Source organism: Mustela nigripes, chromosome 4 (assembly GCF_022355385.1).
Source record: "Mustela nigripes isolate SB6536 chromosome 4, MUSNIG.SB6536, whole genome shotgun sequence".
NCBI lineage: Eukaryota > Metazoa > Chordata > Mammalia > Carnivora > Mustelidae > Mustela > Mustela nigripes.
Window position 1 is genome coordinate 150,290,865 of NC_081560.1, and position 23,027 is coordinate 150,313,891.

Sequence of the window (23,027 nt, forward strand, 5' to 3'; positions counted from 1 at the left end):
TTTTTCTTTTTTAAAGATTTTATTTATTTGACAGAGAGAGATCACAAGTAGGCAGAGAGGCAGGCAGAGAGAGGGGAGGAAGCATGTGGGGCTGGATCCCAGGACGCTGGGCTCATGACCTGAGCCGAAGGCAGAGGCTTTAACACACTGAGCCACCCAGGCGCCCCTCCTGTCCTTTTCCACTACCCAGTCCAATCCGATTTTTTAAAAAAGATTTTATTTATTTTTTGACAGACAGAGATCACAAGTAGGCAGAGGCAGGCAGAGAAAGAAGGGGAAGCAGACTCCCTGCTGAGCAGAGAGCCCGATGAGGGGAGCCCAATCCCAGGACCCTGAGATCATGACCTGAGCCGAAGGCAGAGGCTTGAACCCACTGAGTCACCCAGATGCCCCTCCAATCCGATTTTGTAATGGAGAAGAAATGTTTGACACATGTTGGATACCTAACTACCAAAACACAAACATGTCCTTACAACTAGATGGCTGCTTTCTCAAGCCTGTTGGCTCTAGGATCTGTAATGCTTTGAAAACCCTATGTTGATATTGGAGGGAACAGTTGCAACTCCAAGGGTGGCTGTCTAATCCAGTATTCACACCACTGCCCGCTGGGGGGGGCCCTGCATGTAGAACTTATGGGACTGTGAAGTCAAATACAGCCTGGAGTCATGAGAGTCATGATTTATCCCAAATAGTTTCATTTTGTCCCATATTTCTACCTCCTTTACCAAACCCTTTTGTGTTCCATAAATAAACCAGGCAGAGACTTGAAGGGCGCTGCTTTATTCCAGAGCTGACCATCACCAAGGGAAACCCTGACAGTCATTCTTCACTTCCTCCCTCAGCCTCCTTCCTGGTGAGAGATGCTAATAAGAATAAGGATGGTCATCAGCGAGTGGGAGGAAGTAAACATGTTGAAGGCTGTACACGTTTTAGTTCTTGTCTGGCATGTCTTGGTCTTTGTCTTGCGGAGACAAGGAAAAAAATAAGTGAAACTAAGTTATAGATAAATTCAAGGAAGGGCCAAAACTGAAGGAAATAAAATTTTGTTTCCTCAACGAGGCCCTTGTGCCTATTTCTAAGAGAGGCCAAATAGGTCAGTTTTCTCCTCCTGCCCTGGAGCGGGTAGAGACTGGTTTCCAACAGTATCCAAAATGTCACCTCCATTTTAAGCATACTCCTTCCAGGGAGGAATACTTTTCTAGAATAAGATTAGGGAGAAGAGGTGGGAGAAATGTCTAAAGTTTCCAACCCAGAGAAGCTGTAGGACCCAGGGTGTGGTGAGGATCTGGAGCGCATGACGCCATACTGCGTCAGGAGGCGCTCCAAGCTCAGGCTCACGCTTCCCAGGGCCAGGTCCTGCCCAGACAGAAGCATTCCAGTTCTTGTCATTAAGAAATAGCCAAACTCAGGGCATCTAGAGGAAGGCCACATATACTGCATCGTCTTTGCAGAAGTTTTCCAGGAAGAACTAGACCAACTGGATGGTCTCCAGACCAACCCTGGCCAGAGCTATAGGCCAAGGAGAGCTGGGCGAGTCCACGACATCTGGTCAGGGCTGTGCCTGGCGTTCAGGTCTTGAACATCAGGAATCCCCCGAATGCTGTGCCCGGTGGGTTTCTCTTGATGATTGATCCCTGGGTTAACTCAAACCACACTCTCTCGCCTTTCTGCAGCTCGGCCATAGTGAAGGTTGTGGCCGTGCTTCCACCCCTCCGCTCCTCGGTGGAACTGACAGGGGTTTGATGGTGACCTCCAAACACCAGCTGCCCGGTGCCCGGCCCTGGGCCAAATTCAACGCTCACTGCGAACAGATAGACTCCACGCTCAGGGGCTCGGAAGTAGCCGTGTTCAGGGAAGTAGCTGCTGCCGATGTTGATGTAAGTAGCGTTGAACTTCACGGTCTGCAGCGAGGCTGTGCCCTCTGAAAAGCCAGCATAGAAGGCCACAGGGGAGCCTGAAATGCAGGAGGAAAGTGCTCAGTGACGGCTCTCACTCCCCTGGATGGGAAATCAAACCCTGAGATCTGCCTTTCTCATACCTTATGAACAGTAGGAATAGGTCACTATTTCCAGATAACCTAGGTATTCCTGATAGCAGCCTCAGAGGTGGGGAGCCAACTGGCCCACACTCCCCGGGCCACTGAGAGGAAGGGAGATACAAATCTGTCATCTCTAAGAGTGACATTTTTCAAAAGCACTTTCTCATTTGTTCCCTTTTCCTGCCAACATCCTGGGAGGTAAGTGCCCCTCCTCTGAGGAAACCTTAAGTCTTGAGTGCTTAACTCCTCCAAAGCTGTGTGGCTTGCCCATGGCAAGGCGGGGCAGGAACCCAGGTCTCTGACTCCCACACTCCTGCCACCTACTGGGGATCTTAAGCTACGCAAGGGCAAGAGAGAAGATACTACCTATCCTCCAGGTAATAATGCGAACGCTGGTGAGAGAATGAAAGCACACCGAAGGATCCTTCCTACGGGATGTCTGGCACAGGACCTTAGAGGGAGGAGAGCAGGTGGGCCCGGACAGGAAGGCTCTTCAAGCTGGTCATCTTAATGCTTTCAAACTGTTGCACAGAGTCCTGGGGTTACGGATGGAGAAACCAACCCAGAAAGGGAAAGCTTGCTCATAATAAATGACCACACTGGGAGCTGTCCTTGGACCTCCTGGTTTCTGGTGTTCTTCCCACATACAGAAGCATTTTAGCCAGCCATAGGAGGACAAGCAAGGCCAAGAGAACACAGATGGGGGGCCCTCCAGGAGGCATGGAGGCAGACTGAGCCTTTCCATGTAGATGGCGAGTGTACAGTGAGGAAGGAGCCAACCCGGCTGCCTGGCCATGACTCCCGGGGGGCGTAGGGGGGTGGGACAGAGCTAGAAAATGGGAAGGGTGCGTCCCACGGAGGTTCTGCCCATGACCCTGGCCTTGGCACCGAAGAGGTCATGTTTCACATGTGCTCCCTCAACTCTCTGTGCGTCTCTCTGTATCTCTCTCTCTCTCTGTGTCCCTTGGTTGAGACCAAACTCCCCGTTTCTTAGGGGATAAAACCAAGCCACGCCTAAAGGAGGGGCAATTTGCATTGTGGTTTGTGCCTTAATCCCACCTAGAGCCCCAGCTCTTTGGCTCCCGGTCCAGAAATAGACTTGTGAGTGTCAAAATTTTGCTCTTCTTTAGTTCTGGAAGATTTTTCTGAGAACTGGAGTGTTGAATAGCTTTCCCATTTGTAGTAAGAGTGTGTCCTGTCCAAGGCTGGCGGCTGGCTCTGCAGTTCCCCCAGCAGCCAGGAGGTGGGGCGCTCGTCCAGCCCAAGGGATGCCCGCCCAGCGCGCCCTCTGCCGGTACTTGGCTCTCTCTCCACCGGTTGCCTCCCGCCTGCCCGCAGCTCCGAGCCCGGCTTTCCAGGCAGACCCTACCAGTCCAGCCCACCGGCCCCTCAGAAGGCCCAAACGCTGCGCTTCACTGATTTGCTAGCAGGTAAACTGAGAGTGCGCCACCCTGCAGGACACAAATTCAAGACCTATGGCCCTTCTACAAGACAAATCAGCGGGAATTTTTATTTTTAAGGGGAAATTTTTTTTGAAATAACAAAACACTGCAGTGGTCCACTCAGATGCCTAAACCATCAGGCAGTTGGGGCCTTGCATCACTCGCAGAAGAAAAAAAGATGGAAGAGTTAGTGCAGACAGACAGAGCCTCGGCCCTGAAAATGCTGGGGAAATGGGAAAGCACTGACTGGTTTCTACTAAATGTTAGTAGCTTGTGACAGGTACTTGGTAAATGTATCTGTAAGTCTTCATAGCAACCCTTTGATGGAGGTAGTGGTTCTCCCATGTTAAGACGACTCAACATGGCAAAGCCCAAGACAGGCACTGCAGGGACCTGGCGTGGAGCAGCAAGAGGGGTCAACTATGTCAGCACAGAGAGCTCCCTTCAGGGCCCAAGGTCTTCCCCTGGATTCCCCTCTTGTGGGGTCCTCCCCAAGGCCGATGACACCAGCCTCCGTTCACATACTGTATACAGGGGAGCTGATTAAAGACACAGGGGGTGAAGTAGGGTGGAGAGGAAGAGCTGAGATGGAGGGACTGGAGGCTGCGGTCTGCAGGAAAGAGAGGCTTTCCTCCACAGCTCTGCAGGCGCAATGGCAGCCAGGGGTGTGTCCTGAGCCTCAAACATCTCATGGTGGGCCTCTGCCTGCTCACTGACATTTGCTTACATTTCAGGTATAAGCAAGGGATAAGCAAGGGGGATCAGAGCAAAGCTGGGCCTGAGTAGTCCTGACCCTTGGTCACCCCGTTCTCTTTCACCTTGCCTTCTGCCTTCTCGGAGGGGAAGAGAATGCTTGCAGATAGCCCTGTCCTCCCAGACTCACCCAGCTGACCCCCGACCCAGACCCTCACCCCCACCCTAACCCCCACCACCATGGCCTCCGCTGGGGAACTCACCTGCCTTCCCAAGCACCGGCCCCTGGACAGGCTCATCCGCCCAAGTCTCAGCTTGCTTCCTGTCCCTCCTCCGGGGAGCTTCCAGACCCTTCTGCTTCTTCCCTTTCCTGCTCAGCATGGTCTGCAGCTTCCCCAGGTCCAGGCTAATGTTGGAAGCCACAAGCCCTTGGAAGTTTCCGAAGAGGCCATGGAAGAGGCGCCGGTGCTGCTCCCAGTCGCGCTGGGCGGTGGCCAGTGCCTCGTGGAGGCCCTCGAGGGAGCTGTTGAGGGAGGAGGCCCCCGAAGCCTCGCAGCACCGGCCCATCCGCCGCAAGTCGGAGTCCAGGCGCTCCAGCTCCCGTGCCAGCCCCGCCGGGGTGGGCCCGCCGGCCCCTGCCTCCCGCTCCACGGCCGCCACCCGCGCGGCCAGCGCGTCCCAGGCAAGCGCCTGCTCCTGCAGCCCGGTGGCTGCGTCCAGCAGGCTGGCGCGGATCTGCTCGTAGCTCAGAGGCAGCGGGTCAGGCGCCTCCTCCGCCATCTGCTCCATCACCTCCTCCCCAAAAAGGGCAGCCAGTATGGCCTCGTGACGCAGCGCGTCGTCCAGCAGGGCCGTGAAGTAGCTGTGCAGCTGGCCCACCTCGGCCCGCATCTCCCCGTGCGCCGTCCGCAGCGCGCTCGCCTCGCCGGCCAGCGCCCGCATCTGGCTCCGCAGCCTCGCCCCGTCCGCCCGCGCCCGCTCGCCCTCCGCCCGCTGCGCGTCCACCGCCTGCGACAGCGTAGCCACCGTGCCGCTCAGGGCCTGCAGCGACGAGCCGTCGCGCTCGTGCCGCTCGTCCAGGCTCACCTGCGCCTCCTCCAAGGCGCGCGTGGTGTCCCGCTGGCCCTCCCGGATGACGTCCAGGTCGAAGTAGAGCTTCTGGCAGTTGCAGTCCTTGACGTACTTGATGAGGTCGGCGTGGCCGCCCTGCAGGTGCTGGAGGGTGAGGTTGAGCTCTAGGAGCTGCCGCTCGATCTCCTCCTTGTTCTCCTCCATGATCAGTGACTTCTCCATCAGGATCACGCGCAGCTCGCGCAGCGCCGTGTGGTTCACCTGCAGCTCCTCCAGCTGCCGCTCCACCTTGCTGATCTGATCGAAGGTCTCGTCAGACTCTGAGTATAGCTCCTTGATCTCATCCACGTGCTGTGCCAGGGTGGCCCTCATGTCGGCCAGGGTGCTCTGTAACTCCTCCTCCCTGCGGCCAGCTGCCACATGCAGCGCCGACAGGTTCCTCTGCAGCTGGCCTAACCTGGCCTGCAGGCTCTCGGGCTCTGGCCTGGCCCCTGCCCCTGCTGCTGCTGGGACCAGGCTGCCGTTGGCCCCCATGGGCTCCAGGGCCTTGAGGCACCTTTTCAGCTTGGTGTCCACATCTGCCTCGACCTGGGAGAGGGACTGCTGCAGGGAGAGGTGCTGGGCGTGCATGCGTTCCTCCACATCCTGCCGCAGCTGCCCCACTTTCTGGGCATTCTCCTGGACCTTGCTCTCGAATTTGGTACCCAGCTCCTGGAAGTCAGCCCTGGCTACCGTGCTCTCCCGGACCCCCTTGATAGCCTGTTGGTTGGCCTCCACATCAAGAGACAGGTTTCTCATAGCTTGAGAGAGGCCCTGCAGGCTTTGATTAAGGCTCCTCCAAATAGGGCTGAAATGCTCCTGCAGGAAGGCGTTCAGGTGGGGCAGTAGTACTTGCTCCAAGGATCTGCCAGGCACCTCTGCAACAGATACACGCTCTTACACAAGCTCTGCAGGAGCAGACACCCCTCCCCGGGCAAGGACTGGGTGGTGGGGTTAGGGGTGGCCCTCTGAGATAAGGGCCTTCCTCTCATCCCCTTGGATATAAGCAGGCTCTCCTGGAACCTGCCACTCACCAGGCTCTGTCTGATTTGCCTCGATCGTGGCAGCTGTGAGGTTGCTTGCCAGGGCCTTCCAAAGGCCTGAGAGGCCATCTTCCACCTGATGAATATCATTCTGGACATCTCCCAGCAGATGTTCCTGCCGCTCCACAGTGCTGTGGAGTTCTGCAGCTGGCTGGTCTGAAGACACATGAGAGATACGAGTTGAGGTCTAACTCCTCAGGCCTGGGCAGATCAGGAGGTACAGAGAAAGAGATTCCCAGGTTCAGTTGGAAATATCAAGGAGGTGTGTGCTGATGTCCTCTGAGCAGGAGCTTAGCAGCCTTTAGCTCCGGAAGGGGAAATGCATGGCACATAAGCCCTCACCCTCAATCTAGCACTTACGGCAGACATGACTAATCAATCACAGCACATTTTCCTCCTTGGCTGTGTGGACTTGGCCTCTCATCATTTGAGGCAGCCCTTGTCAAAAGGTAGGAGTTCACGTGATGAAACTCATTCACCTTCCCAGATGTGGCCCAGCCTTGAAAGCCCTCCTCAATGGTTCTCTTAGGTTCTGTGCTGACTCTAGACCAAGGGTAGTATGACTTCCTGACGTTGGTAGGAAGCATGTGGGAAACCTTCTTCCAGGCCATGAGATCTGGTGCCATTTAAGGAGCAGGGAAGATGCGAGATGAAGCTGTCTTTCCCAGAAAACGGAGTCAAGGGAAACAGTGTGTGGGCTTAGCCAGCAGGTAGTAATGGAGGATCCTGTGACTCTTGCCTCCTTGGTGTAGGGGTAGGCTAATACAGAGCCACAGAAGGGCCCCTGCTGACTCTGGGCACAGAGTTTTCCCGAAATGGCACCCCCCTAACAGAGGAGAAGGGACCTGGGCACCTGGATTCTTTCTGCCTGCCTGCCCTTCCTGCACCTTCCGGGGAAGCAGCATACCAGGTTCAAAGCCGACTGGCCCATCCCAAGGCTCCTGGAGGCCATCACCTAGATCTTCAGGCTCAGGGATTGCTGTGGGATCTGCAGAGAGGAGGCAACAGATGTTGACCCCACAAGTCAGAGGAATGGCCTGACCTCTGGGGTCAGAGGTTAGAGGGGAGGGAGCCCCAGGGAGCCCTACCATGATGCTGGCAGTCAGGGCCTGCAAAGCCTGGGCAGCACCTCCAGGCCACAGAGGCCAGAACCTTCTGCTTGACCTGGTAGACTGGCTTGTGTGCCACACGATACCTGGAGAGAAAGGGGCCACCTCAGTGACTCCAGGGTAAGCCAGCATCGGCCTCAGTTGGATGGTCTGCCTTGCCCCATCCTGTCCCCACTCACATGACTTTGATCTTCTGGCAGTCCGGAGTCCCCTGAGGGCATGGCTGCTGTGAGTGGACGAGGAATTTCTCTGTTTTGCAAGTAGCTACAAAGGTGACCAGCCGGGACTTCTGGTAAGGACACCAGTTCCTGGAAGAACAAGCCAGAGGAGAGGGCTGCTGAGCCACACCCTAGTCCCATAGGACCCCTCCTGGAGGTCAGCTGTGTGCTGGTGCCCCCCCCCCCCACCCCCGCCTCCCTGCACCACCCAGTGCCGGGGATTCTGGAGTCCATTAGCCTGAGAGGGGAGCACTCTGCATTATTGATCCCTGACTCCAGGACTAGAGCTCCACAAAACCGCCTGCAAGGACTCCTGCTCCACTGCCTTCCACGAAGCCCCTCAAACAGGGATCAGCCCAGAGAGGCTGAGGAGCACCCCGGAATTCACACAGCAAAATCACCACAGAGCCAGGGAAGGCTCTCCCTGTTCCTCTCAGTGCCAGCTAAAGCAGGATAGTACTGCTGGGGCTGGAGGGTCCTGGGTTCGAATGTTTCACACTCTGGCTGTGTGATCTTGCATGAGGCACTTAGGGAGGCCCCCCTCCCCCATTGCTCAGATGGAGATTATAACACCCTCCTCCAGGTGAGTGGATGAGTATCAAGGGTCTGGGTCCTGACAAGTCTCACCGAACACTGCTGGCCTGCCCCATCACCACTCACGCCTTTCCTCACCGCGGACCAGGCTGCAGGGATGGCACCTGCTCCCTGGCCACTTCCCATTATGGCCATTAAGGAAATGGACCTTCTAGCAGTGTGGAAGAAAGCAGCCGAGCTGAGAAGTCCCTTCTCTGGTAAAGGTCCTACAGGGTGGTTTGGGGATCACAGCCAGCATCCTGAACACCCAAGAGGTAACCTCTCCCACCTCTGCCCTATTCCAGTGCATGTGGTTGCAGAAATCCCCAGGAGCAGGGGTGCTCATGGCTGGCACAGCCCCAGCTCGCTGGTTCAGTGGCAGGCTTGATGGGCTCAGCAGAATAGGTCAGAGGGTCCTTCGCTGGGTAATTGGCTCTGAGAACGAAACTCTCCAGAGTTACAAGTGGCAGTGACCTCCATGGCTCAGCTCAGCTCAGCATCTCTTGGGTGCTGGGTGCCGGGCTAACGCTCAGCAGCACTCAGGGACAATATGGAGGAACAGATCTTCCCTCCAGGGTCCCCAGGAAAAGCAGGCCATCTCAGAGGGTGTGGAAGGTGCTAGGACCTGGGGAGACTTTCAGAAGGAGGTGATAATTTGGTGCCAGGAGCTGTGACGGAGGTGTATGGCCCACTGAAATGCAGGGATTGGGTTAGAGAGGTAAGGATAAGCCAGGCTGTGGAGGCCTGATGCCAGACAAGGAGCTGGACCGTGTTCTGAAAGCAGGGCAAGTTGTGGGGGAGGGGGTTTGAGCAAGGAAGTGACATGACAGAGCCACCCTGGTTCTTGAGTACAGAAAGGACAAGAAACGGCAAGGTATAGGTAAATGTGTCAGGGATCTAGATGGAAGATGCTGGCAGGTTCCGTGGGTGATGGTGGTGGGTGTGGAGAGGAATGGCCACATTTGTCAGGTATTAGGAGGCCGTGTTTAGGGGCCTTGGAGATGGAGTGGCTATTGGGCTGGGATTTTATTCTCTGGAGCTGGTCTCTGTCCTGGGGTCACCAGGCACACGGGATAGGGGTGGGGGGGTGGGACTGAGGGAGATTGAGTGATCATATCTGTTTTAAAAGCTGAGCCCCCTTTTCCCCCAGCCTGATTTCCTACTTGGCTCTCCAAAGCCTGATGACCAGTTTTGGCAGCAGACTGAAAAAGCTCATCAGGAGAACGACCCCACTCAAGAGGAAAGACCTAAAAAATAACATCAGGGGCTCCCCCAGTAAAATAGCCCAGCATATTTTCATATTATGAAAAAACAAGTCAGAAAGCCCCATCCACACACCCAGATTCCAACCAGCTTCTTAGTCTGTCTACTCTCGAGTGGGCAGATGTCCAAGATAACTCCTGAGAAAAATCTGTAGTACAAAAGAGGGAGGTCAAAAACAAGCAATTGGAAAAAAAAAAAAATCCACTTGGACAAAACCAATACTATGCAAAGAAGAGAAGTCCCTCAAATTTGTGTTAATAATCCCAGATCTATAAGAGAAGTTACTGCATCCAAGAAAGAACAGGAAGCTATTTTAAAAATAGAAGAACAGGGGCGCCTGGGTGGCTCAGTGGGTTAAAGCCTCTGCCTTCAGCTCAGGTCACGATCTCAGGGTCCTGGGATTGAGCCCCGTAGCAGGGAGCCCCTCAGCAGGGAGCCTGCTTCCTCCCTCTCTCTCTGCCTGCTTCTCTGCCTTGTGATCTCTCTCTCTCTCTCTGTCAAATAAATAAAATATTTTTTTAAAAATAGAAGAATATTCAGAGAATAAAAAGGACACTTGGAAATTAAAACTATAACAATAGAAATGCAAAAGAGATTTAATAGAAATGTTAGAGGGTGAAGTTAAAGAAATTTTCCTAAAAGAGCAAAGAGAGAAAGAGAAACCTGGAGGGGAAAGATTAGAAAAACAGATCCTGGAATTCCAACATCCAAACAATAGGAGTTCCAGAAAGAGAACAGAGCAAGGAAATCATTGATTAAAAAAAAAAAAAAATCAAGCAAATATTACAGAAGTGAAGGGCTTGAACCTTCAGATTCAAAGGGCTCATAATATGAAAATAAACTCAAGGTCATTATGAAATTTTAGAACCCTGGAAATGAAGATAATTCTATAATTTCTAGAGAGAAAAATCAAGACACACATACACACACACGCACACACACATCAGCACTTAGAATGGCCTTGAACTCCTCGACAGGAACACTGGAAACTAGGACACAGTGAAGAATGGGTAGCTGGGTGGCTTAGTCAGTTAACTCGGTCAGTTAACTCAGTTAAACCAAGAGTCTGACTCTTGGTTTCAGCTCAGGTCATGATCTCAGCATGAGATCAAGCCCTGAATTGGGCTCCATGCTCTGCGTGGAGTCTGCTTGTCCCTCTCCTTCTTGCTCTGCCCCTCCCCTGGCTCACACACACTCTCTTTCTCAAATAAATAAATAAAACCTTAAAAAAAAAATAGAGGAAAATATTTCCAATTTAGAATCCTATACCCAGCCTAACTATCTATCAAAGTGAAGAGCACAGAATAAAGACATTTTCAATAAATCAGGTTTCAAAACCTTGCCCCCCCACCCGTCGGACCCCTCATCAGAAAATTACTTGAACAGTGGTTTGCAATCTTGCCATCAAATCTTCTCATCAAAACCACTGTGTAGCACTTTATAAGAAGAGCCTCTGAGCTCCACTCTGGGTCAGTGAAGCAAGCATCTCTGGGACTGTGGTCTGAGCATCAGCATTTTCAAGCTCTGTGGGTCATCCTAAGTCACAGCCCAGGACAGAGCACCATCATGCCAGAGGTCGTCCACCAACATGAGCCAGAAAACCAAGAACGAGGAAAGCATGGCCTCAGGAGACAGGAGGAGTTCCAGAGGGGATTCGAGAGGGGGAGTCCCACTGCGATGGGCAGTGGGTGTGGGGCGAGTGTCCAGACTGGAGCACAGCTGGAACTCTGAGAGCAGTATCGCTGAGAAGACACAGGTGGTCAAGCACCTGACATGGATAAAAGGGGAGAGCAGGTGTGGACAAGTGGCCAAGAATTCGTGATTGAGTAGTGACAGAGACATGAGGAACAAAGAAAATGAACACAGTTGTTTTCCAGGGAAGACCAAAAATATGAAATGTGGGGGGGGGGGCATGGGGAAGGATTCATAGTTTTTTTCAAGTCTCCACTCTGAGTAGCACACATAGTCGTATAAATGTAAATACTCAAAGTGATAGTATGGGAGGATGGCAGAGGGGCAGTGCGCGTGCGCACATGTATGCTCGTGCACGTCTTCTTGCCTGCCTGTGCATGCGTGCTGGGATTGGGGTACGGAGTGGGAATGAGAGCTGAACCAAAGATAATGCTACTTCCCAAGAAGCAGCAATATAAACATGTTAGTTAGAGACGCAGAGGTAAATGCCAAAAGATTCACCTAAAGAGTTAAAAGTCATTGCCTTTGGGGACTAGTGGGCAAAGGGGCTTCTGACTGTCTGAGCCAACATTGCAGAGGATTTGACTCTAACCTAGAGGGTCGGCATAGTTTTTCCGTAAAGGGATAGAGAGTAAATACTTTACACGAGACTGACTACATAATTTGTAGTGTCCAGTGCAAAATGAAAATGCGGGATAACAATAGAGATTAAACCAAGTATGGGGCCCTTCTGTGGGCGCGCCCTGTGTGACCGCTCAGGTCACATGCCCATGGAGTTGGCTCTGATTTTAGGCAAAGAATGTTCGCTCAACACAGAAAGAGTGATGGTGAAAGTGCTGGGCCCAGAGTTTAGGGACCACGGATGAGACAGCCACCTGCACAGACTATTCCAGAACCAGAAACTCCGGCATCCACCCCACTCCCACCCTGGGCCCCATGGAAATGCTGGAACATTGTCTTGGGCCTGGAGAAAAGTGTTTCTCTAAACTGGTGGTTCTCAGGGTGGGGAGGCAAATGGACTTCCTCCATGGGGAAGACGTCCATGAACTTGGCATCTAGTGGGCAGAGACCAAGGAAGCTGCGGAACACGTCACAATGCACACAGCATGGCCCGGCACCCCCACAGCCAAGAATTAGCCAGTTCCAAATGCCAGTAGTGGACATTGAGAAACACCCCCTCAAAGCAAAGTTCTGTTCATTGCTCACCCTCTGAACTGCTGCGGAGGGTCCAGAAGCCCTGTGCCCAGGCGAGCTGGGTCTGGTCCAGACTGCCAGGCAGTGACTGGGACTTTCCACCTCAAGCTCCTGGAACCGGAAACAGTACCGCCCACCCTTCCTGCCCAGGAACTTTCTCTCTTGACCTGCCCAAACCTCAGGCTCCAACTGCTCTCCCTGCCCATGCTCCCCCTCCCTTGGCAGCATGTCCCCTTGGCATAGTACAGGCCGCTGGCCCAGAAGCCCTGGGAACATTCCTGACCTTTGCTTTGGTTTCCTCCAGCTCCTGGCAGCTGCACTGCTAGCCCTCCGAGCCTGAACCCCCAGCCCGGCTCACCGAAGCGCCCATTGTTCTCACTCTGCGCTCTTTGCACCCTCCTCTCCTGGGCCAGCCTAGAAATGAGTGTGGGGATCCTCCAGCTGGGTTTGGGCTGCCCTGGACCTCTGACATGGCCCCCACCTGAGGCTTTGCCCCAGTCAGGAGAGTGTCTGCTGACTCCTCTGGAGCTTTTAATGGAAGCTCGGAAACCTGGGCCCCTCCCCTCCTGTTCCCCTTCCTGGATTCAGGGTGACCTTGAGCAAGGCCCTTCCCCTTCCCCAGTCCTGGAAATGTGGAGAAGATTCCCACTTCTGGCCTCTCCCTTGGGACTGAGGGAGGGCTGTGGGGGAGGCTGAGCCAGCTTCTATCAGGGAAAGGGCTGTTTGCTGGAGCCTCCTGAATGATGGATGTGCTGCTGCCACTGTCCACTGGGACACTTCAATGCCAATGAAGCCCACCTCTGTCCACCCCTTCCAATTCCTGGAGAAGGAGAGCGTGTTCTTGGCATCCTTGCTTTCTGAGACTTTGAATGCAGCCTTGAATATGACCACCGCAGGGGAGAATTTTGCAGGGCTTTGTCTTTGAGCTGGAAAGGGACTTTGGCAGAGGAGCCTGAGGCCCACTCAGTGTCCAGAGTGGGGGGGGGGTCCCTGAGTTTGCCCAGGGCCCTGGGCTTCTGAGAGCGGGAGCTGGTGCAGGAAGTGCTGCCATAGCCGTGACCTGTGGCCTGGGTTCCGCCCGGCTCCTGAGTGATCTCCAGCCATGTGTGTAACTCCTCTGGGCCAGGAGCGCTCAGCTGCAACAAATCACAGACGTTGCTGGCAGGCGGGCCAGAAAAAGCTGATGCTGGCGGGCAGGGCCGGGAGACGGCCGGGAGCTCCCTCTCCTACCACTACCACCCATCTCGGGGGAGACAGGCCAGCAGGCACCTGAGATTTGCAGCCCAGTGAATGCTCTGACCTGTCACTTAGGAGCTGGGTGGTGTCCCCATCCCTCTGAGCCTCACAGCGTGGAGAGAGCTGTCACCGCAATGTGAAGACAGGGCACCTTGCCCAGGGCTCAGCTTGGTCCCCATCACAGGCTCCGTCCTGCAGGGGGAGCACGTGCTGGCTCAGAGGAGCCCACAGCCCAGACTCCTGTTCCATCCCACTCCCACCAAAACTAGGGAGCATCAAAAGAGCCTCTTCCTCACGGAGTCCAAATACACACAGAGCTGGGGGTCCCAGAGCCATGGGAAGCACCAGCCAGTTCCCACCTCCACCCTGGGACCAGGCATCTGGCACCAAATTGTTCTGTTCCAACTTCACCTTGTAAAGAGTCGCATCTGGGCCCATGTCCAGGGCCTCCCAGGGCCTGCCAGAGACAGGTGTGTGGGGCAAATGCAGGCTGGGAGGCCTGGTTCTGGCAGTGAGGGGCTGAGGGTCCATGGGGCTTATCCCTGATACTGCGGGGCCCCACCTCCCCTTCCCCCTGTTGCAGGAGGGAGGCTGGAGCGGCATTTCCGCCTCTCCCTTCACAGAACACGGGAAGCAATCAGCCCGAGGAACTGAGCAGAATTTCCTTCCTTTCACACCAGCCCCTCCAGAGGCCTTGACAACCTGAGCTGGGCCTGTGGGGACCACAACTTCTGGGTCGTGGGAAGGAGGCCCAGCAGGCCTGCTGGAAACCCCTAGGTTCCCCTGGGACCTGGGCATTCCTGGGCTGGAGCGCCCTTGTATGTACACCTGCATGTGCTCTGCACACACTGGGACCCCCCAGGGAATTGATGTGTGAGCTCCATGGGGCAGCCCACGAGTCCCTCCCCATAGCCAAGGGGGTGTGGAAAAAGAGGAATGTCTCCTACCTTATTCCGATCCATCTGGAACCCTGAGCCTCCTTTTAACAAAAGGAAGTAGGCAGCCCAAAGAAAGGGGCATGGAGCTAGTGGCTTTGGGGAAGGGAGGCTTGGTTCTTGGACCTGAAATCAGAGTTGGCAGTGGTGTCCCCCACTGAGAATCAACCGCACCACCCAGGGCCGAGGAGGCCTGGTGGTGGGGCAGAGATGGGGCCCTCGGCCCCGCTTGTCAGACCTCACCGAGACTCGGCCTACACTTGCTTTTTCTTTCCTCTTCGTGGGCAAATCTGCTTCTGGGAAAGTGTCCAACAAACACATTCACCTTGAAGTGTCAGAACTGTATAGAACTGTCCCAGGCAGAGTCATTCTGCAAGCCATCGTGATGGTGAATCTCAGAGAGCCAAATGGAAGACTCTGGGTGGGTGTAAGTTGCCCTCTCTCACCCTCCAGATCCATATAAACACCCTCCCCAAGCCTGGTGTGTGTGTGTGTGTGTGTGTGTGTGTGTGTGTGTGTGTGTGGTCGGGGGCTCCATAGGCATATGAGGCATATCTGAGGGTTGGGGCTGCCTCTGAGGGCTCCGGGACCAGAGCATGAGCTCTGTCTCAGACTTAGATCGTGGTTCTAGATCTCCTCAGCTGTGTGATCTTGCGGCAGCGGCTTAGGCTCTCTGAGCCTCTGCCACTGTTGGGAGGATTCGCTGAGCTAACCCTTGGCAAGAGGACTAGCCCAAGACAAATCCAGTAAAGGACCTGCTGCTCTTGACCGTGGAGGACCTGGAGGAGGAAACCGCAGGCCTAGCATCTTATTGGTAGGGGGCCCCAGGTTTGGACAAATAGCTGGAAAAAGCTGGAAAATGGTGTCCTGGTTTGGTCCCAAGACCATCGTACCCATTTCCAGAGGGGCACTAAAGCATGGCTCCACAGATGCCACGGTCTCCTCCTTGTTCAGCAGCCTGTCTGCTCACTTCCTGTCCCTCAGGGCCAGCCTGAGGACCCACACCATTCCCGGGACAGTCAGATAAAAACCCAGTCCCCAGAGCATCTGTCTTCTCTGACTTATGCCAGCCTCACCTCACCTAGGCTCAAATGTCAGAGTTTACTTACTTCAGAGAACAGGAGCCAGTGCCAAGCCAACTGAAAACTTCTGGAACTACTGCCCCTCATCACCCCAACTAAGTGGTTGGTGGCAAGAAATGCTCCTGCCCAACCTCCAGGTCCAGTCCCTGCCACAGACCAGGCAGGAAACTTCCCGGGGTGTCCAGTCCAGGCTGCCTGGCAGTGGTCTTTTGAAAGGAGCCTGGCACCGGGCACCTCACTCAGCCTCACTGCTGGCCCAGCAGGTAGACAATGAGGTCATGTCACAGACGGGTGACTGAGGTCCTGAGAAACCCTGTTCTACCTGAGCCAGGACTCAGATCCTTTACATGACTTCCCCCAAGGTGGAGGTCCTCCTTACCGTCTGCTGGGATCCCTGCCGGTGTCCTCAGCCTCTGCCCCCCAGACCCCAGGTGGCCTTGGATTGTGTAGATCCGAGAACCCACTACCTGGGGCCTGGGCTGAGGCCCCCAGCAGCCCCCAGCCCAGGGGTCCCCCGAGGCCAAGCAGCAGTGTGAGGATCATCTTCGCAGTGGGGCAGGCTCAGCCGCAGCAAGTGACTCCACAGACTGCTGGTGAGGGTGACGTCGTCTTCAAGTTAAGTCTCAGAAGGAAAAGAGAGCATAGGGACAACAAAGAGAGGAAGTGGCCTGGGCCGGCCCACCGGGTGAGCCTTGTCCGGCCCTCCCACTCCAATCGCCACCCCCCACCACCTTCCCCCACAGAGGCAGCCAACTCAGGCTGGTTCCTGTGCCTCAAAAGGACTTAGGTCAGGGACACTGGAGGTGTGGGACATGCAGGAAGGCAGCCCCACCACACACGACCCTGTGGGAGCTAGAAGAGCCCAAGCATGGAAGTGAGGCTGCAGGAAGTGGCCGGGTCAGTCTCAGGGAACCTGCTGCCCATCCGTGCTGGTGGCCAGGAAGCGGGGGGCACTGCATGCCAACTCAGCACCTTTCACCCTGGGGCTGTGGGAGCCAGCAGGTTGGGGGAGGCTCAGAGAGAGAGAGGAGCTGTCCTAGGGTCCCTGGGGCACTGGGGAACCCTTGTGCGCTCCTCTGACCCAGCTCCCCGGCTGCCCTTGCTGGAGCCCGGGGATGGGGGCATCCATGGGGCTGGTGAGTCACCAGGTAGCCCAGGCTGGTCTGGGAGGTTGGCCACTGCTGCCTGACAGGCCTGTGTGGCTCTGACCCCTGCTCTACCTGGGACACTGGTAGCAAAGGTGCCTCCCCTGCCTGACCCGTTCTGTCCCAGATGGATCAGACACAATAGCCCCAGGCCTGAGAGCCCCCAGCCATTGCTGCCACTGCGGGTGGACGGGGCAGTGGATGAATAAGGGGCAGTGATGGATAAGGACGAGTCCAGTCCCCTGCAGCCCCCCTCCCTGGAGGGCAGGGGGCAGGAGGAGAGGGCTGAGCAACTGAGCTCAGGGAGAGCTGGACCCGGCTGCCCCGCCCTGGGGGAAGGTGAGGGCGGGTCCCCTCCCCCCTCCCTCCTCACCCCGCTGGCCGAGCTCCCAGCAGCCAGCAGCCGCATCATCAATATTTCATGGGCGTCAATAAGAGGCGGCGGGGACGGCGGCTGCAGCAGCATTCTCGCCAGCCCCAGCCACAGCTCTCTGCAAGAATCAACCTCCCTGCCCTGCCCACCACCATGGACGTCTTCAAGAAGGGCTTCTCCATCGCCAAGGAGGGTGTGGTGGGCGCCGTGGAGAAGACCAAGCAAGGGGTGACAGAAGCGGCCGAGAAGACCAAGGAGGGGGTCATGTATGTGGGTGAGTGTGGGCGAAGCAGGGCGTGGCAGGGTGCAGCAGCCGGGAGGCTGGAGGCAGGGATGCCCAGTTTCTGGGGGCCAACCTTATCCCCCAGCTCCAGGGTTGTTGACTCAGGGTCTCCAGGCCCTGGAGCACCCCCATCCTTCTCCAGCCCCCCCATTATGTGCTTTGACCTCCTCAGGACCCCAGTGTGTCTGGGGCAAACACACCTGTTTGTGCACATACACACATGTGCACATGCACAGATGCAACCCAGTGTCCCCCAGCCCAGCACTTGCACCCCTGGACTCAGATGAGAAGCCAGGCTGAGCCTACAGCCTCTGTGGGATGAGTGGGCAGGTGTTCATCAACCATATCCTAGATCCCCACCCTGTTCCGAGTGGGGGGCAGGGGAGAGGAGCATGAGCCCCAGTATCCTGTGCAGCCCCACCCCCCTCAGCCCCTCAGAAGCTGGTGACTCAGCTCTGTCCTGTTGCTACTTCCGAGGCCCCGGCCACACCCACGCGGGTCCGGACCCTATGGTCTCTCTCAGCCCTGTCCTGTCCACTTCCCATCCATTCCCTTCCTTCAGACACAGCCGGAAGCATCCTTTGAAGGGACTGCTGGCCCCCGGACACCATCCTAACCCCCTGCTGACCTCACGGCTTGTCCAGCTGTTCTGTATTTGCTCTCACTACCCCCCACCCCCACTCCCCACCCCTGCAACACCAGGAGGAGTAGGCTGACGCCTCCATTTCCTCCACAGGAGCTAAGACCAAGGAGAATGTTGTGCAGAGTGTGACCTCAGGTGAGGAGCCCAGGACCAGGGGACATGGGGGCTGGGACCTCCAGGGACTGCAACTGGTGCTAAAGCTCCAAGCCCTCCAGACCCTGAGGCTAGACCCTGGGTGGGCCTCCTGATTTCCCCATCGGCATCAGAGCTCCCCAGAGTCAGAGAAAGGGGCAGCCCGGCGCTTCTAGTGGAACCAGAGTTTTGAGCGCTCTGAGAAAGGGGCTGCTCAGCCTGACTTGGGCAGGCCAGGCCCATGGGGGCAGGGGCAGGAGGACAAAGGCTAGTTGGAGTCCTCTTGCAGTGGCTGAGAAGACCAAGGAGCAGGCCAACGCTGTGAGCGAAGCCGTGGTCACCAGTGTCAACACAGTGGCCATCAAGACGGTGGAGGAGGCAGAGAACATTGCCGTCACCTCCGGAGTGGTTCGAAAGGTGAGATGGGGTCCCAGAGAGGCTGGCTGGTGAGGAGGCATCAGTGCCTCATGACATATAAGGAAGCAGAGACTTAGAGGCTCCGGATGTGTGTGCTTCATTTTTCTCACACCCGTTAATGCCTGGGATCCTCCCAGTGACCCTCGTGAGGGGGGCAGCTTGGGGGCCCAACTGGAAAGTGAGGCTCCAAACCACGTCTTCTTGATGCTCAGCATTTGGAAGGTACCACATTTCACCCGTGAAAGCAGGGTCCCATGGGGCCCCGTGTGGTGACAGGCAGCCTCCTAGGCCACAAACACCGGCCTGGAGCTGTGAAGTCACCGCCCACAGGCCTGGTGGCCCGCCTCCCTGCCGGGCCAGTGGGCTACCTTCCCCTCGCAGCAGGAGCAGGGAAGCAGCGCCCCCTTGTGACGAAGCAGGGAGGGTCCTGACCGCGCCCTTTGCCTTCGTTGAGTTTGCGCAAGTGCGTGCGTGCGTGCGTGTGTGTGTGTGTGTGTGTGTGTGTGTATGCGTGTGTGCGCGCACGCCCCTGGGTGGCCGGCTGCAGAGAGCACCGGAGCAATCAGGCACTCCCAGGAGGTGGAGGCCCCAGGGATGAGCTGTCCCAGCACCCACCACAAAGCAGGCTCTGCTTGAGACATTTTACACTTACTAACTCATTTAATGGGCCCCAAATCCCCAGTGATGGAGTGTGCAAATGAAGCCCAGAGAGGTTACGTGAGGTGTTCAAGATCCCAGGGCTGGTCCTGGCAGTCCGCAGTTCCCAGGGCAGTTAAGAGTGTGAGGTAGCTGGGGTGGTAGAGAGCCCAGTTTATATGGGGGGCAGGTACAGGCTGTGTGCAGGCACCCAGCAATGAGGATCCCTGCTTTGGGAAATGGAGGGGGCCACCCAGGCACCCACTTTCTGCACCAACACAGGGTTCCCATGTCCTTGGAGTAGGCAACTTCTCCCTGTCCTCACTCCCAGCTCTGCCCTGGCTAGCTGTGTGACCTTGGGAAGCTACTCAACCCCTGGGGACCTCCACTACCTCATCCGTGACATGGGAGGAGGTGGGAGTGCCCGATTTGCTGTGACAATGTATAATTCTGCAGGGAACTTGCCCCACGTGAACCCGTTACTCCCGGATCATGCTGAGCACCCAACAGAGGCAGGTGACTCCATCATTATCATCATCTGGGCAGGACCCACAGGTGCTCTGGGAGACACCAGGCCCCTCCCTCCCAGCGAAAGAGGCCCTTGGCTAGGGCCAGGCTGCCACTGCGTCTCTGAGAGGGAGCCTGGGCCCTTCTCTTTGACTTTGAAGGAGGGCCGGTGAGCCTAGGGAGCCACCCAGGTCTTAGGGTATGGGTGGCTGCCCCAAGAAAGACATTTCCTGGTGACACCTGAAAAGCAGTCACAACTGCCCCTCCAGTGAACCATAGAAGGATGTGGCACTGCCTGTCCGACAGCCCTTTCCTTCTGCGGGCCTCATCTACCCACCTTGGGGCAGCAGGACTAGGCAGGGAGCTGCCTACCCTTTGCTTGAAAGGCCTGCCCCAACTCTTGCTGACCAGTTTGGTGCCCCAGTCTACCAAGGATGTCCCAGTGGTAGCACGGACATGGCAGGATCCTCTAAAGGTAGGTGCTAGGACCGGGATCCTGCCTGATCACCCGGTCTGGTTTTGCCCATAGCTGCCACCTTAGGCAAGTGCCTGGCTGGGGATAAGGGAGGAGGAGACAGGAAGTGGGGAAGATTGTATAACCCCTGTTGGCCCAACCACACCAGCTTCAGCCCAGAGGCCATCCAGGAGAGCAGGCAGAGAGAAAGATGCTGCTTGTAGGAGGCCTGGAGTAAGCCCAAACTGATCCCAAAAGTCCCATTGCTTTAAGCTCTGAGGCCTTGAGCTGGATACTTGGCCTCCCTGGCCTGGAGGTTGCCGTATGAACAACGATGGCATATCCCTCCTCCTGGGGTTACTTGGGAACTAAGTCAGACAAGGGTGTATGATCATGTGATTTGGGGACACTGAGGGTGGGTCAGGCCTCAGGTTTCAGGGCCACAGCCCTTCCCCACCCCACTGCACCACCCTGCCCCCCGACCCAGTCCTCCTCAATGCAGAGGCCCAACCAAGGACAGCCCAGAGACTCTGCTTTAGCTTGGCGGCGGGGTGGGGGGGGCATGTAAAGCTGGGCTCCAGGAGACTTGGTACCCCCAGAAGGCCTCAGCATTGTCGGACAGAGCCCCCACTGTGGGTCTTTACACAAGGCTCTGTCACTGCCATGGTCTGACTGGTCCTCACACTTCCTTCACCTCCTGCCCTCCATGCACAGCAAGCTGTTGAGGGCTTCTGCTCATCTCTGAGGCCAGGTGGATGAGCCCTGGCTGCAGAGCAGCTGGAGCCTCTGCACACTCCACACGGTCCCACATCCCCTGGGTCCCCCTTTGCTCCCTCCCAGGAGGACCTGGAGCAACCAGCCGCCCCGCAGGAGGACAAGGCAGCCACAGGGGAAGAGGAAGTGGCTGAGGAGGTAAGTGCTGGGCTCCCGGAGGACACTGGGCAAGCCTGCTTCCCTCCCAGGGTCCCCAGATCCCTCAGGACAGCCCCCTTGACCTTCTGCAGCCCCCTCAGCGTAAGTGGGAGGTTCCCTCATGAATGATTCCCTCAGGGTGGAGGGCCAGAGATGACTCCCAGCCCCACCGCACTGGAGGTGAGGGGGTTGGGGGGGGGGCTGCTGGGGGTGGAGCTGGGGTTGTTTGTGAGGGGCACTCTCTCTCCCAGGCCAAGAGTGGAGGAGACTAGAGGGATGCCAGTCCGCCACGGAGACCCCGAGGAAGAGCCCTCTGCCTTGCACCCCACCCCCTCCAGGCACGCGGGGTGCCCAGCGCAGAGCATGACCCGGGTTGCCCATGTTCCCACGCCCACACCTGGCCACCCACAGGCCTGTCCTCCTAAACTGCCTCTGATGCCTTCACTCCCTCACTCCCTTCCTCACAGCCTCCACCCCCTGGTCCTTCTGAACCCACAGATGCTGCTGTGAAATTTTGTTTTTAATGATTCCAAATAAAACTCTAGTCCTCACCCCTGGCCATACGTGCCCATGCTTCTACTCTGTGCTGCCTCATCTGGGAACAGAAGCCAGGCCAGCCTGCTGGTGGGCCTGGGAAGCCGGTCTGGGGCCAGGTACCCTGGGCATTTTGGGAACCTTCTGAGCATAGGCACCGCCTTCAGGGAGCCCACACCGTTGTCTTTTAACATGGAGCGCTTTTGGCTCCCCCAGACAACCTCACAGCCCTCCCTGGAACTGAGGGTAACCCTTAAAGATGTGACGTCCAGGCCCATGGCACGTCCTCTTTGAGTCCCCCAGTGCAAAAAGACATGACCCCATGGCTCCTCCTGCCTGACCCCAGCTGGCTTCAAGCTCCCACCAGCTTGGAGCTGGGCTTTTCCATCCTTTGCCAGAAGTCCTGTCAGGTATCATTAGAAAAGATGACAGCTGAAAAGCAGGAGAGTGAGCCTCCACCCTTTAAAAGTAGTAAAAATGAACTCCTCCCAGGCCTGAGCACTTTACCTAATTTAATCCTCAGAACAAACTCTTGGTATGATCCCAGTTTCCCTAAGGAACTGAAGAATGGAGAGGTTAAATAACTTGCCCAAGGGCACAGAGCAAGGAACCTCTGGGACTGGGCAGAGGCCAAAGTTGCCTGGCTCCAGAGCCACCCAGTTAATGACCACACTCTGCTGCAGGACCCTAGACTTCGTGGCCCTGTTTCAAAATAACCTGGGGACCAGGCTGGCAGGTGTCCTACATGAAGGGCTATTGGCATCATGTCCTGGGGCCTTGTTCAGAGGCAATGGAGAGGTTCCTTCCCCTGTGGCACCCAGACAGTTTGGGCTCAGAGCATCTAAGTGACTTGCCCCAAGCCTCCAACCCCAGGTGTCAGAGCTAGAGCTTGAGTCCACCCCCGAATTCAGACACTACCGAGATCACCCCTTTCCCATCCTGCCTCAGTGGTGGGAAGCAGGGGTCAAGGCCAGCCCTGTGGGCTGAGCAGCATTGTAGCCTAGTCTGCTGGCCATGGGCATCCACTGCTGAGGAGGTGGGAAAGGAGCAGAAGGCTGCTGGTCCCGCAGACTCCCAAATCCTACCATGGGAGGAGTGAAAGTTCTAGAGGAGGTTCAGGGCAGTCAGGGGTGTTAATGCTCCTGGACCCAGATGCATGCACAAAGCAGGCCTATGCACGCCTAGGAGCAGTCCACCCGGGGCCTGGGTGTGTCTGAGAGCTTGGCCTTTGAGAGACAGAGAGGAGGAGGGAGTCCCATAAGGTGACAGGGGAAGGAGGACACCTAGACCCAGGCCCCGTGCACCGTGCGTCACCAGCCTCCCAGTGCTCTCTGCCTCTGCCAAAGGAATCTGGCAGGGGCCC

General features: G+C 56.4%; 2 protein-coding genes and 1 long non-coding RNA gene across 5 annotated transcripts; 1 reads left to right on the top strand and 2 right to left on the bottom strand.

The window, feature by feature from the left end:
- Positions 1-764: 764 nt before the first annotated feature.
- On the bottom strand, positions 765-16,259 carry MMRN2 (multimerin 2). 3 transcript variants are annotated; one of them, XM_059397957.1, is made up of 7 exons: positions 16,008-16,259; positions 7,615-7,743; positions 7,415-7,521; positions 7,180-7,314; positions 6,318-6,482; positions 4,437-6,161; positions 765-1,954 (listed from the first exon to the last, which is right to left on the bottom strand). In XM_059397957.1, the coding sequence occupies exons 1-7, from the start codon at positions 16,169-16,171 to the stop codon at positions 1,569-1,571; spliced, it is 2,811 nt and encodes a 936-aa protein (XP_059253940.1). In that variant the 5' UTR covers positions 16,172-16,259; the 3' UTR covers positions 765-1,568. The 3 variants fall into 3 exon arrangements, with proteins under 3 accessions (XP_059253940.1, XP_059253942.1, XP_059253941.1); XM_059397959.1 differs by having other exon boundaries at positions 7,234-7,314; positions 16,008-16,258; XM_059397958.1 differs by lacking the exon at positions 16,008-16,259 and adding an exon at positions 12,388-12,596 and having other exon boundaries at positions 7,234-7,314.
- LOC132016570 (uncharacterized) lies at positions 13,106-14,792 on the bottom strand. The gene is made up of 3 exons (XR_009403947.1): positions 14,559-14,792; positions 13,676-13,803; positions 13,106-13,511 (listed from the first exon to the last, which is right to left on the bottom strand). It is a non-coding gene; the product is annotated as an uncharacterized LOC132016570 (long non-coding RNA).
- A 796-nt stretch (positions 16,260-17,055) lies between the features above and the next one.
- Positions 17,056-21,689, top strand: SNCG (synuclein gamma). Its single transcript, XM_059397961.1, has 5 exons — positions 17,056-17,420; positions 18,166-18,207; positions 18,494-18,621; positions 21,059-21,130; positions 21,382-21,689. The coding sequence occupies exons 1-5, from the start codon at positions 17,195-17,197 to the stop codon at positions 21,400-21,402; spliced, it is 489 nt and encodes a 162-aa protein (XP_059253944.1). The 5' UTR covers positions 17,056-17,194; the 3' UTR covers positions 21,403-21,689.
- Positions 21,690-23,027: the final 1,338 nt, after the last annotated feature.

Coding starts and splice junctions, on each gene's coding strand:
- MMRN2 (XM_059397957.1), bottom strand. CDS start 16,171: ATGATCCTCACACTGCTGCTTGGCCTCGGGGGACCCCTGGGCTGGGGG. Junction 7,522..7,614: donor TGCCAGAAGATCAAAGTCAT/GTGAGTGGGGAC, acceptor CTTTCTCTCCAG/GTATCGTGTGGCACACAAGC. Junction 6,483..7,179: donor GGCAGGCAGAAAGAATCCAG/GTGCCCAGGTCC, acceptor ATGTGTCTTCAG/ACCAGCCAGCTGCAGAACTC.
- SNCG (XM_059397961.1), top strand. CDS start 17,195: ATGGGCGTCAATAAGAGGCGGCGGGGACGGCGGCTGCAGCAGCATTCT. Junction 17,421..18,165: donor GGAGGGGGTCATGTATGTGG/GTGAGTGTGGGC, acceptor TTTCCTCCACAG/GAGCTAAGACCAAGGAGAAT. Junction 18,208..18,493: donor TGTGCAGAGTGTGACCTCAG/GTGAGGAGCCCA, acceptor GTCCTCTTGCAG/TGGCTGAGAAGACCAAGGAG.